General features: G+C 30.6%; 1 protein-coding gene across 2 annotated transcripts; it reads right to left on the bottom strand.

Annotated features, from left to right (window-relative positions):
* Positions 1-1,318: 1,318 nt before the first annotated feature.
* Positions 1,319-7,848, bottom strand: LOC108479694 (protein EXECUTER 2, chloroplastic). Of its 2 annotated transcripts, none has more exons than XM_053023291.1 (11): positions 7,348-7,848; positions 6,321-6,437; positions 6,176-6,241; positions 5,263-5,369; positions 5,104-5,185; positions 3,354-4,049; positions 2,849-2,975; positions 2,605-2,768; positions 2,441-2,515; positions 1,774-1,866; positions 1,319-1,699 (listed from the first exon to the last, which is right to left on the bottom strand). In XM_053023291.1, exons 1-11 carry the CDS (start codon positions 7,681-7,683, stop codon positions 1,685-1,687), a joined length of 1,878 nt encoding a protein of 625 aa, XP_052879251.1. In that variant the 5' UTR covers positions 7,684-7,848; the 3' UTR covers positions 1,319-1,684. The 2 variants fall into 2 exon arrangements, with proteins under 2 accessions (XP_052879251.1, XP_052879250.1); XM_053023290.1 differs by having other exon boundaries at positions 1,319-1,653.
* Between the last annotated feature and the right edge of the window lie 5,017 nt (positions 7,849-12,865).

Genomic DNA, 12,865 nt, shown 5'->3' with positions numbered 1-12,865 from the left:
ATGCTATTGGCCTCAAACTATACATAAATTGTTAATATATATTAACAAATTGATATAACATTACACAAGTGATAATATGTTAGCCATGAAATATTTTAAAATTAATAAAATTTAATGACTACCATTTGAGTTAAAATTGAAAATTTAAATTTTGAAAAGCGTAAAAATTAAAAATGATCAAATTAGAATGCAAGGACTTAATACTAATAGCTGAATTTGCCATGTATAAATAAACAAACATGCAAAACCCCTTTCAGAATTAATTGCATAATAACCTTGTGAACAGCAAAAGTTCAACTGTCTAATAACACTGCTTTGACCATACGTACATGTTAGGTTAGGTTGAAGCAAAAAAATATAAAAAAATAAATGGACTGACATGTAATTGATCAGACACCTGTATTCCACAAGTAGCCCCTCCCCTAGGTTTTTCATAAAGAATATACCCAAAAAGAATGAAAAATAATTAAAAAGAAACAAGTAAAGCATCCTTCCCCTCTTTTTCACTTTATCTCTCACATCATTAGACTTTCAAATAATCCAATGCTTTTCACTTGTTAACACACAACAAAAAGAGAACCCCATCAGTTTCTGCTTTTCTGAAAGCACTTTTGGTATCACAGTATATATACATTTGTAATCCACCTAGCATGGATAATTGTTTGGTTTAAGCATGGGGATGAGCAGTGACTGCAAACACTTGACCTCCCCTTCCCCTCCCCCCCCCCCCATCTATCATGCATCAATTATTTGTTAATAGTCAGCCAAATAAATGCATGAGCTAGCAAGAATAAATTATGAGTGGTTTTATTGAAATATGCATCTTGCAAGTAAAAATACCATGGAGACCCTGATATTAAGAGTTAAATTATATTTTGCACCCTCTACTCAAAAAATAGACATAATAATCCTCATACGTTAAATCAATGAACAAATCAAACCTTTCTACTACAAACTGGCATACTTAACAAAATAATCAGACTGTTACATATCACGTGCTACGTGTATCTCATGTTGATGTACAAAGACCAACTTTTAACAGTAAAAATAGGTAAATCTTTTAACAAAAAGACCATTTTGCTCTTTGATCTACCGTATAAGAGATTAATTTACTCATTTTTTTTAAGTAGAGGGGGCAAAACGCAGTTTGACTCTTAGTACAAGAGCCTCCATGGTACTTTTACCATCTCATGTAGCATGCATCATTTTATCATCGCTGATCTGATTATCATGCCAATGTTCAGGTGTTAATGAAACTCATAAGAATAAAAGGAAGCATAGAGAACCGTACAAAATGTTTCCAAAGAATATCATGACCTAGGAAGAAGATAACATATTTCCTTATTAGTTTTATTTGATCAATCAACAAAATTGATATACAACATCAACAGTGTGGGGAGATGGTTAGAAAGGAACAGGCATAAAACACAAGGCTTAATATAAGACTCATATTGTTATCAAATATCGTACACAAAATAGGTCCTCATCGTCAGGTTCTTTCTTTATCTCTAGTTGTGTCAAAGGGAGATCAAAATCAGTAATAGACTAATTTCAATCTGGTAATATTAAACGGTTGAATAGCACAAGGAAACTTTGCTCGGGCACAATGTAAAGGAAACCTAGATCAGCTCCTTTGACATAGGGTCCAATGCCCTGCATATGACCATCGACAAGGGATTTTCCTTCAATTCATATAGTTCTGAAAACTCAACAAAATAATTTTAAGTTGCAAGTCACATCATATTATTAGCATAAAGTTCTGAATATTTTTACCTTGCCATTAAGTTGGAGAAGTTCGCCATCGACCCATCGTGGGTTACGGAAACCAAATTCTGCTATTCTTCCCTGACCTTTGTAACAAGCAACCTGTATTTTAGAGTTTTTCCCATAAATTAGAAGTCTCAAAAGTATGAATTAACGTACTCAATACGAGGTTCTAAATAAAGTCAAATGAATAAGATAGTAGAGATATTTCAGGCAAATCTTACACCAAATTCAATACATTGACATACATTGTTCATATTGAACACAATATATCAGATAGCATTGCTTCTCATAATGCAACCTAGGGAAGAAAATGAAAGAATTCAATAACAGGGTTCATGCCTTGGTCTGTATGAGCATTAGAGCATGCTTAATGGTTTACTGAAAATGTCCAATAGATAGATTGAATTAATCGAAAATTTTCTGGTAAGTAGCTTTTCATGGTCTTAGGATGGCAATCTATTTATTTCATTTCATGCAGCTTTAAAGTTCCCATTAGTAAATTATTGATCTTCTCGGTTTTCAACATTTGTAAATTCCTAAATGGGACTTCCAGGTTAATAGGACCTGCTCATTTCCACAGTCACGAAATCACAGGTAATGTGCAGTACTGGTAATGCCCCTTAGATAGTAATCGAAGCATACAAACAGATAAGAGACAAAAGAGAGTACTTACCACTCCTAACTCATCTGGATACAACCCACGGTTTGAGAGCCGGCTTTCCCTTCCAATTTTGGCACGAAAAGTAACCTAAAGATGTAAAAGGCATACCGATTGCTCACATGCTAGAAATACAACTATCAATAGATTTATCTCAGATACAATAAAATGAAAAAAACCTGGCCAGCCGGAACATTGAGATCTCCGGTTAGCTTCACAGCTTCAACATATTCAAAGAACTCAACATCTGAAGATTCATCATCTGCATCACTCCAGCGACCATATTTACGCCTTAGCTGAACTATTTCAGTTCCATAAGGACCAAATGCACCAACATAGAGGCCTACATTTCAATCAGCTGGTATCAATAGATGATGCTTGGTATGTGGAGAGAAAATAAAAAGGTACCATAAGAATACTCACCCTCAAATGGGTCTAAATTGCCATTGTCACTGCTAATTCGGTTGAATTTTGTATACTCGGATAACCTGCTCCGCTTCTGTGCCTGACTAACAGCAAGTTTGACAATTTCACGCACATCTCTAGAAACCTAAAATAGCATTAACATTTGGTCAGCTAATTATCAAATTCGGTTATAAAAAAATGTCAACCTATGCACAGCATCCATTATTTAAGGATAATATATTACAACTCAAAATCCGCATTTCCTTCTATTTCTGAAATGGCACAACCTGGTAATAAAGCAGCTATTCGGCACTTCAATTGCACCCAATAGGGAGCATGGTAACTACAGATAATTTATTGTCATCCAACCCACAAAAGGAAGAGGATGTCCGGTTTTTATAAGTTGAAAGAGTTGTTAGAATCAAACATCTGGAAGTGCTCCAGTTATCTCATGCTTAACCCAACAAAAAAAAGTCTTTGGTAACACGAGAACATGTTGATGTATTATTGAATTAAATCTCACCTTAGAAGAAGCCTTATCTGAACTCCAAAATGCCTTGGCAACATCTGGAGGCATAAGCTCAGAAACACCTTGAGCTGCAATGGCTGCTATTTTCACCTTGGATGCTTTACTTTCTCCGGCATCACTATCTAAATTCCTCTTGGGAACATGTAGCAGAAAAGAATCTCTCTCCAAGTCCTTTATATCAGCTGGAAGACGAATATACTCATCCTTAGTAGGAGTGTCTTCATTTTTATGAACAAGCCCACCAATGAAAAGCTTCATATCCAAATCATTTCTGTCATCTGCAGGATTGCCACCCTCCCCCATAGCAACTCCATCAGGCTGAATCTCTTCCAAATCATTAGCTTCATCTTCAGAATTCTCAGTGGATGATGTTTCTTCATCATCTTCCTGTATCAGTTGCTCCATGGAATCATTAACCATTACGTCCTCAGAAACATCAACATTCATGACTTTGACTTTTAATCCAGGAATTTTATTTTTAAGAAAATTTATCACACTTTTTATCCCTTCCTCGGTTGCTCCCTCAATATTTATTCCCTTCTCACCACTTCTTTCTGTTTTAGCTTCATTTCCTTGGACATCTATAACAGATGCATTCTCAACTTCGGAAGTGGATGGGGTTTTTGTAGGCCTGGAAGGTGAGCTCGTACTATTCATAGAACTTCCTTTAGCACGCTGCAAATAAACTACCTGCAACAGATTGTATTAGAAGACTTTAGATCACTTTACAGGAGATATACATCACACACTGGTTAAGAGATGCCAAAGACTAACATGCAAATAGATACATAACATGTGTATATGCATGCAGAAACCAACTTACGGTTATATAAAATGAAAATATCATGTTCCAAACTTACACAGGAATAACATTATACGTCTAAGAATAGCCATGTTCAGGCAGATTTACCACCCAAAATATTTAATCCAGAATTTCAAGATTCCATGGACCAAATTATAGAATCCAAAAAATTTATCCGACTGCAGCGAGGATCAGTTACTGAACAAACACACCCAGAGCTGTTTCATGATGCGAAACAGAGAAAGCAGCATGCAGCAAAGCACTTATCCAAAAGCAATTCAGATACGGTGTTCGTGAAAAAGATGACAAGCAAAACACACAAAGGAAGCCCCAATTAAGTGCTTAGATAAACACTTGTGAACAGTATATCTAACCATGAACTATAACTGAAAGGTCCTTGAGTCACTGTTGTACCAATATCTTCCTAGCCATGAAAAACATGCTCTCTTTCTTTCTTTCTGTTCATTCTCTACTTTACCCAAAAAAAGACTGATTCTAACTAGCAAGGCCTTCATTTTTCTGTTTATCTTATCAATCTGTAGACCCTTCTGCACTATGATTGGATCAGAAAGGAAGTTATGAACTATGATCGATAACCTAGCAGCTACTTAACCAACCTAATGGAATTCCAGAGTCAAAGTGGATTAACCCAAATCTCTCTTGAAGAGGTTCCACATATCTAAGACTCAAGATCTCTCCAAACGTGGTCGTACTAGTTGATGCCACTAAGGCATGGTGCCAAAGTATTTCAACTCATATCAATCAGCAAAAAGCCACACAAAGCAAACAAACCATACACAGCATTTAACTGCACTCATGACTTATGGTATCATTAAATACTCTGAATTCACCAAATTTTGAAGATGTCATAATTTAGAATCAATTTATGCCCCCCGCCCCAAACAAAAAATAATAATAAATTAAGGCATATTACTACTTTACCTGCATAAGATATGTTTCTTCATCTTCTTTAACCACAAAAATCTCAAATAATGGAATTCCAGGTGACGCACTGACCAACTGTCTGCAAGCAATCAGTAGTAAATAATTATCAATAATTTACAGTAGAAAGAACCTTAGTTGTGGAGAGATTTTTCTTACCTTGGACTGTAACTCCTAGCAACAAATCTACCTACGCCAGGTGTTATGCGTACTAATCTGCCAAATGGATCGTCAGAGTCCTTTGAGTAGCCTACCCACCAACCCACCTGCCCAACAGAAATAAAATAACATCAATTAACACCACAGAGAAACAGAAAGAGATCTTATAAAGGTCCGGTTTTCTAATCTGGTTAGCAGTTCAATGTAGCTCTGCTGAGTTACAAATATTGTAGCAATAAACAGACAATGCAAAGAATTGACTCCATTAGGGGAAAAAACATATCTCAAGAAATGTGTTCTTATGTAATCTATTTGACCATATAGATTAAAAAAGCATATTAAAATCCATACAACTTACCAGTAAAGATTTATAGGGAGCTAAGCTTCAAATTTTAAGTTCCCTATCCTTTGAGGTAATAATTACCAAAAAGTGGGAATACTGGAACATTTTAAAATTATGCAAGGACCCTTGATAAAAAGAAACTCATAATTCCCTGCTATTCATTTAAAATATCATCATCTAGTTATCGTTACCGTCATTCACTCTTACAAATGTTAAATTTTCATTTCAGTGATTGCTTTAAATATTAAAGGGGGAACATCTTTCCAACAATTATACGATGCTAGCAAGTCACTATTATGTTCATTCATAAAATATTTTTCTCAAGAACCTAAATATCTCTAAGCTTTAGGTTCACAGTCTATTGTTTGTCTTTATAAAAGCAGTGCACCAGTGACAAGAAAGGAAGATTGCCGGCAAAAAGAACAATGGTAGAACCCAAACCATGAGCTACTCAATACTAGAAAACCAGGCAGCTATGGTGCTGATGTGTTACTTGACTATTTTCAGTGGAGGCCATTTATTCACTATAAGGAACACAGCCCAAGAGTAAGTAGCAACCAAAGAAATTACCAGTCCACTTCCTGTAAGTCTAGACAACCGTGAAGCATCATGGTACCGCTCTTCATCTATGGCACTCTGCAGATAAACAACAGATTCCAGTAAATGCCAAAGCATAACAGCACACTGTTTATTTGAGAGGCTTACAATCTCTTACCTTCAACTGAGACATGATTTCAGCTACACTGTCTTTTGAAGAAACCTCTGCAATAGCCAACTTTAACTTTGCAGCTTCTTCAAAGTCTTCCTTATCAATTGCATCCTCAAGTTGGAACTACAAGGTGGAGCATTCAATCAGGAAAAAAGAGAAGGATTCTTATATTTATAACAATACATGTAACATGTATGGTTACATGTAAAAATATATGAAGTACCAAATGCAATTTAATTGTAACGTACAAACCGAAAGTGCAAACAAACCAAAGTAAAGGCAAATTAGATGACATATATTCTAATAATTCATGCACTATACTCATAAGCAAAAAGTTTACCACTTGTAGCATTTCAATGGTAAAAAGCATTTCTTTTCATGCCTTTGTGATGAAAATAATGAAAACTTGAAAAGAAGACGGAGAGTAATGAATACCACAAATAAGAAGCAAATAAAGTATTTTACAATATGCAGGTGGAAAACCAGCAGTTTCCTGAATATTTACTCCCTATTTCCCCTTGTTTTACACCAAATATTTACCCCCCCCCCTTTTCTCCTCTTCCCCTTCCACTATATAATCTACATGTTTTATATCCAAAGCCACCTGAGAGTCTCATTTCAATTTATCCTGCTAGCACTAAGTGAGGTATAAAACCTAACAGCAACACAAAAGTCTAAAAATTCACTGTAAAAAACTTTCATGTTTATACACCTTCACTAAAGAGTAAGCTTCAAATCCCCTCTTCCTCTTCTTCCTTAGGTGAAAATAGAGAAAATTGCACAAGCTGCATGTAGTTCTATCTTCCTTCAAGCTATTAATTTTGGGGCAAGCTACCAATTTTTCATTTTGTAATATTTAGAAGTAGTTTATATGATAAAACGAACAAGGGGACTCAATTTGAACAAGAAACAACCAAATCAAGACTAGATAGAAACATAACAAATGGATAGGTAAAGATGTAAGCTTCAATTATCTATAACTACGAATATTTAACAAATTAAAAACCACGAAACACTTAGCAAAAAGGCTTACTTTGAGAACAGAAGTATAACTCTCAGCTTGTTCAATCTCAGAGAAATGACGACTCCATCGATTCCAATCCCATTCAGAAGAAGAACTGACGGTCTGACTGTTGCTGGGGTTATTATTGTTGCTGTTATTGGTGGTGTTACAGCAACAACGCCAAGAAGAGTTCTTCGATTGGTGCCTCAAAAAACGCCTGTTTTGAGCAGTAAAACTCCAATTCCAACCCAAAACAAAGCTGAAATTGGATGATTTCTTGGCTGAGAAATCGATATAAGAGAAGGGTTTTAGCTGAGGCATTGAAATTGATTGCCCAAGACCACATACATGGTTGCTTACTATCATCTTTCTATTGTTGATACAAAGGATATCTTCGATTCTCAATGAATCTATGTCCTGTAATAGTATCAGTGGACTTCTGGTTTTCTTTTTCTTTTCGAGAATTTTGGGTTTTAACCGTGGAGATAGAGAGGGATCGGATGGATAATATCGCTATAGATAATACACTACGGAATTGGATGAAAGCAAGGAGTCATTCGGATATATCCGAACCCATTAAAAATACCAAAGAGTCCCTATAGTAGGAGTTGGATTACATTTTACTTCTTTTACTCAAAAACTGGGCAAATTAATCATTGTAAATTAAATCACCAAGCAAACTGATCCTTTATGTAAAAATTTTCTTACATTTCTATGGTTAAAAACTGACGTTATTGCCAGAATGACCAAGCAATTATATGTAGTGCGCGTCATGCGTACCTCGTTCTAGTATACAAGAATAAAACTAATTGTTGAAATAGATGAATTTTTAATAAAAAGACTAGTTTGTCTTTGATCTAATGTATAATGACTAATTTACCTATTTTTTGAGTTGAAAGGATAAAATACAATCCGGCTCTTAATATAAGGGCCTCCATGATATTTTTACCATTAAATTCATGGTGATCCAATTTGATATCATACCTTTACATGATGCTCAAGTTTAGAAGTATTAACGAGACATTGGTACTCGCAAATTATTCGAATTTAAATTTAAAAAAAAAACTCAAAATATAATTAAGTAATAATCAAGTCAAGCTTGAGCTCTTTTTTGGGCCAAATTTGAGTATCAAAATATTTTATCTGAATGACTAATTAGCCTAATTGAGCTTTTCATTTAATATTATAATATGGAATTGCATTTTACTTTTATTATATAGAAAGAGCTCAAGTACAAATAGCTTAATTAAGTTTGAGTTTGAATATATTAATTAATAAATGAGTTTATTCGAGCAAATTTAAAATTAAAATTGATGATCAATCAAAATCGAATCAAATATTAAATTTTAAAATTTGAGTAAAACTCTAACTCAGCTCAGTTACATAGTAAAATTAGGGAATATATTTTAAGGGTATGAACTAGGATAGAATAAAAACAACAATCAAATAAAAAATAATAATTCCAACCATTACATTTAATCTGGTTTTGGTTTAATTTTATCAAATCCAAATAAATATTAGTTTGATTATTATTCATAAGTTCAAATACACCATTATCAAAACTGATTTGAATTTTTTTATTTACAAATAATTTTTACTTTTCATAACATAAAAAGTTCATATTTGAATTAGTAGAAATAAATTTAATATAGTATATAAAATTATTTAAAAAATTAAAAGCTAATGAATAAAATAAATCTAAATTAGTGAAATTCGATTAAGTTCGATTCGATTATTTTTTGAAATCCATCCAATTTCATTTTATTCTTTTTAAATCAAAATAATTTAAACATTATATTAAATTTGAAAACGAGTGTTGATTCTAATGTTTATTACTTAATTCTAATTGGGTTTTTTTTGTTAATTATAGAATAGGTTATAATTACCTTTTATATATTTTTATAATATAATGTAAATATTAAATGTGTATAATATTAATTAAAAAATATTTGTATTTCTAAACACACTTAGAAACTTGAATTATCGTTTACATAAATAAGTTTAGATAAAATTTAAAATTATTTCAAGCTAAATCGAGTTATGTATGTATATATTGTTAATACAATACATATAAATCTAACTGAATTTCACCGATCAATGAATATCTTTAAAATAAATTATCATGCAATATAAATGTAATTTGTGATTTTTTTAAATAGAAATTTTATTATATGCTTACTTAGTGATTAGCTTGAAATACTTAATTACTCGTTTATATTTATAAATTTAAATTTTATATTTCCATACTCTTTAAATGTAGAAAAATATTTTTATTTTAATTAATTTATATATGGTATATACACTTTATTTTCACAAATTTATTTTCACTCGATATAATTTCTATCGTTTTCCAATAATATAATTAGAGTAGAGGTGTTTATAGGTTAGATTAAATCGGGTTAAGGCTTGAGTTTAAAAGTTCTAGCTTGAGGTCATGTCCAGCTTGATCAACCCCAAAAACTCATATTACTATTTAAAAAGATTAAAATATATAATATTATATTAATATTTATATATTTTATAATTAAGTTCAAATAAAAAATATTTAATATACTATTATAGATTTTTTGAATTTTACAAATAAGATCATGATCATACTAATTATCCAATATGATATAGTAAAATATTAGAATATATATAAAAGAAATAAGATACGACAATATTTGACTTTATTTGTGAATTTTAAAAGATAAATTATTGGACTACTAAATATTAACCTTTTAAGTAAAAATATTTAAAAATCTTCTTATTTCAATCCCGATTGAGTGAAACCCACTTGTGAAAAAAAAAATTTATCCGGCCCAAACTCAACCGGGCCGACCAAGTTGGGGGGTGAGGGGTCACCCAGCAATAGACAGCTATAAATGAGAGATACTCCACCATACCCACCGGTAAATGTCGTATTATCATCCGGCCATTAATTCATCAATGGATTGTAGTTAAAAGGCGCCTTAGCTCCCCAAAATTATAATTTTTCTTTACCATATACAAACATTAAAAGTTTAGGCAAAATTTGATGGATTTATGTGAATTAAAATTAAATTGTATTTTTTATTTAAAAAATAAGTAAATTAATTTTATATATTAGATCAAATAGTAAATTGATTCTTTTATTAAAAATTCTTATCAATTCTTACTATTAAAAACTAGTCTTAGTATGTCAACATGAAATTATATCATGGCGTCTGCCACGTGTCATTATATAATTATTCTATTAGCTACGCCAATTTTAACAATATAAATAGATAATTTTTTTTAATAAGAAGTGTCAATTTACTCTTTGATTTGATGTACATAGATTATTTTGCTCAATTTTAAATAAAAATAACAAAATGCAATATGAGACTTAGTCCAGAAATTTCTATAATACTTTTACTTACAAATTTATATTACCCTATTCATATTAAAAAAGATTTAATATTTTTATGAATACTGATAAGTCAAAAATTGTAAAAAAAAAAAGAAAAAAAATTGAGGACAGTTACCATAGGGACAACAATTATAGAACAAGATGGATGGTCATATTCGGAATAGTAGTAAAAACAAGTGGATGGAAACATAATTGCAAGGACATAGCACATCGGCATCTATTAATCTTGAATTGGCATATATATTTTAGCATTTAGCCACCTCAAAGATATCCGTGGTGGGCTCGCAAGTTCATCTATCATTGTCATCGTCCATTATGCTAAACCACAAAATTCACACCTTCAAACACACCACATATTTATTTATATCTCAATTCCACCATTAATCTTACATAACTCAATTGGACCACTTATGTTAGATTTAGGTTTCTTGGATAAAACTTATGAGAATTGATAAATTATGAAAAGTTATAAAATGATCACTTAATAATTTAATTTTATTTGTTTTGGTCATTCAATTATTTTTAATTTTTGGATGTTTCTATTTTATGTTAACTAACTAGTGATTAAAAAATCTAAAATTAAATAATTGAGTGACCATTTTGTAATTTTTATAGTTAGGTAACCAAAAAAGAAATTTTATTATATTTAGTTGACAATTTTGTAACTTTTTATAATTGTGTGACAAAAAAAACATAATTGGGTGACTACTTATATAGTTTACCTATTTTTATTTATTGAAATAAAACCAATAATTATATTATTTTCATCGTTGTTAAATCTGACTGAATTAATTAGTTAAATTAATAAAAAGTGGTTCAATAAGTATCATAAAATTGAACTAGTAAAATATATGCCGAATTAGATAAGAAAAATCAGTTAAAAATCTTTTGAAGTGAATTTAAGTTAGTTTAACTATTTAATTTTGTTGTTGTAATTTATAAAATAATTTTTTCTCATTTTTATGAATTTTCTAAGATTTCTTAAATTTTATATTTCGTAATGTTTGTACAACGAGTTTAATAGTTTAAATCAAAATTTGATTGTTTGATGTATTTGATCATTGATGTGATTATCTAACCATTTGCTTCGTACCAAGAGTGATCCAAGAAAAGGAGCGAATTATCAAATATTACATACTAAGTTAAAATATGTTTTAAGTTTTATATTTTTCAAAATTTTGTAATTTAATTATTGTATTTTTATTTTCAATAATTTAATTCTTCTACTTTTAAATTTAAAAATCAAAGTCCAACTATTAACATGGTAGCTTTTTTTCTCTTTTTTTTTGACTTCATGTTAATTACATCGTTTTTTATTTACATGGTAATCAAGTGGGTATATTTTTTATTTCAAAATATAACACTGATGAATTTAATATTAATGTTAATGCTTGAACTTGGATTTTTAAATTAGTAAGTAAAAAATAAATTTCTAAAAATAAAAATATTAAAATTAAATATAAAAAATTTATAACATGTTTTAACTCTCAATTGAAAAAAATATATATTTAAGATTTAATTCATCATATCAAGTAAATAATTAGCTTTTAAATATGTCTTTTTGTAATTTGCTGATAAACAATTGAAAAATAAGGCGAGTCCAATGACCACGCGAATCATTGTGGATAAATCAATACATAAATATATCGGTGGCACTAGTGTAATGACATTCTTGCTATTTACAACAAGGAGCTAAATAATGAAAATGGACAAAATTTGGCTATAAATTTGGACCGACAAATTCCTTAACAATTGTGAGGACCAACGTAACAACTTTTATACAAAGTTACAAACACAAATAGTAGGGGGAAAATTTTTTTTCTAATATATAGTTTTGAATACATAAAGAGAATTGAAATTTTGCAACATGGTTTTAATTGATATTAAAAAAAGAAGAAGAGATGTATAATGTTTTTTCCTTCTAAAACCCATTCCTGAACATAATAATGCTATATATATTTCCTAGTTTGAGATGAGATTTAAATTTATTAAAATTTTAAAAAATACTCTATTGTTAACTATATAAAAAATGTAATATAGAAAAATTTTAAGGATATTAAATGTTAGACATGCATTTTTAATTTGAAAAGTAGAAAAATTTAAAATAAAAATAGAAGGACTAAAATCTCAAATGACAAAAACTACATATACTTAAAACAGAATTTACCAAAAGAAAAT

This window comes from Gossypium arboreum, chromosome 12 (assembly GCF_025698485.1).
Source record: "Gossypium arboreum isolate Shixiya-1 chromosome 12, ASM2569848v2, whole genome shotgun sequence".
NCBI classification, from domain to species: Eukaryota; Viridiplantae; Streptophyta; class Magnoliopsida; order Malvales; family Malvaceae; genus Gossypium; species Gossypium arboreum.
The sequence above is the reverse complement of the archived record's forward strand: the minus strand, read 5'-3'. Positions and strand labels throughout refer to the sequence as shown.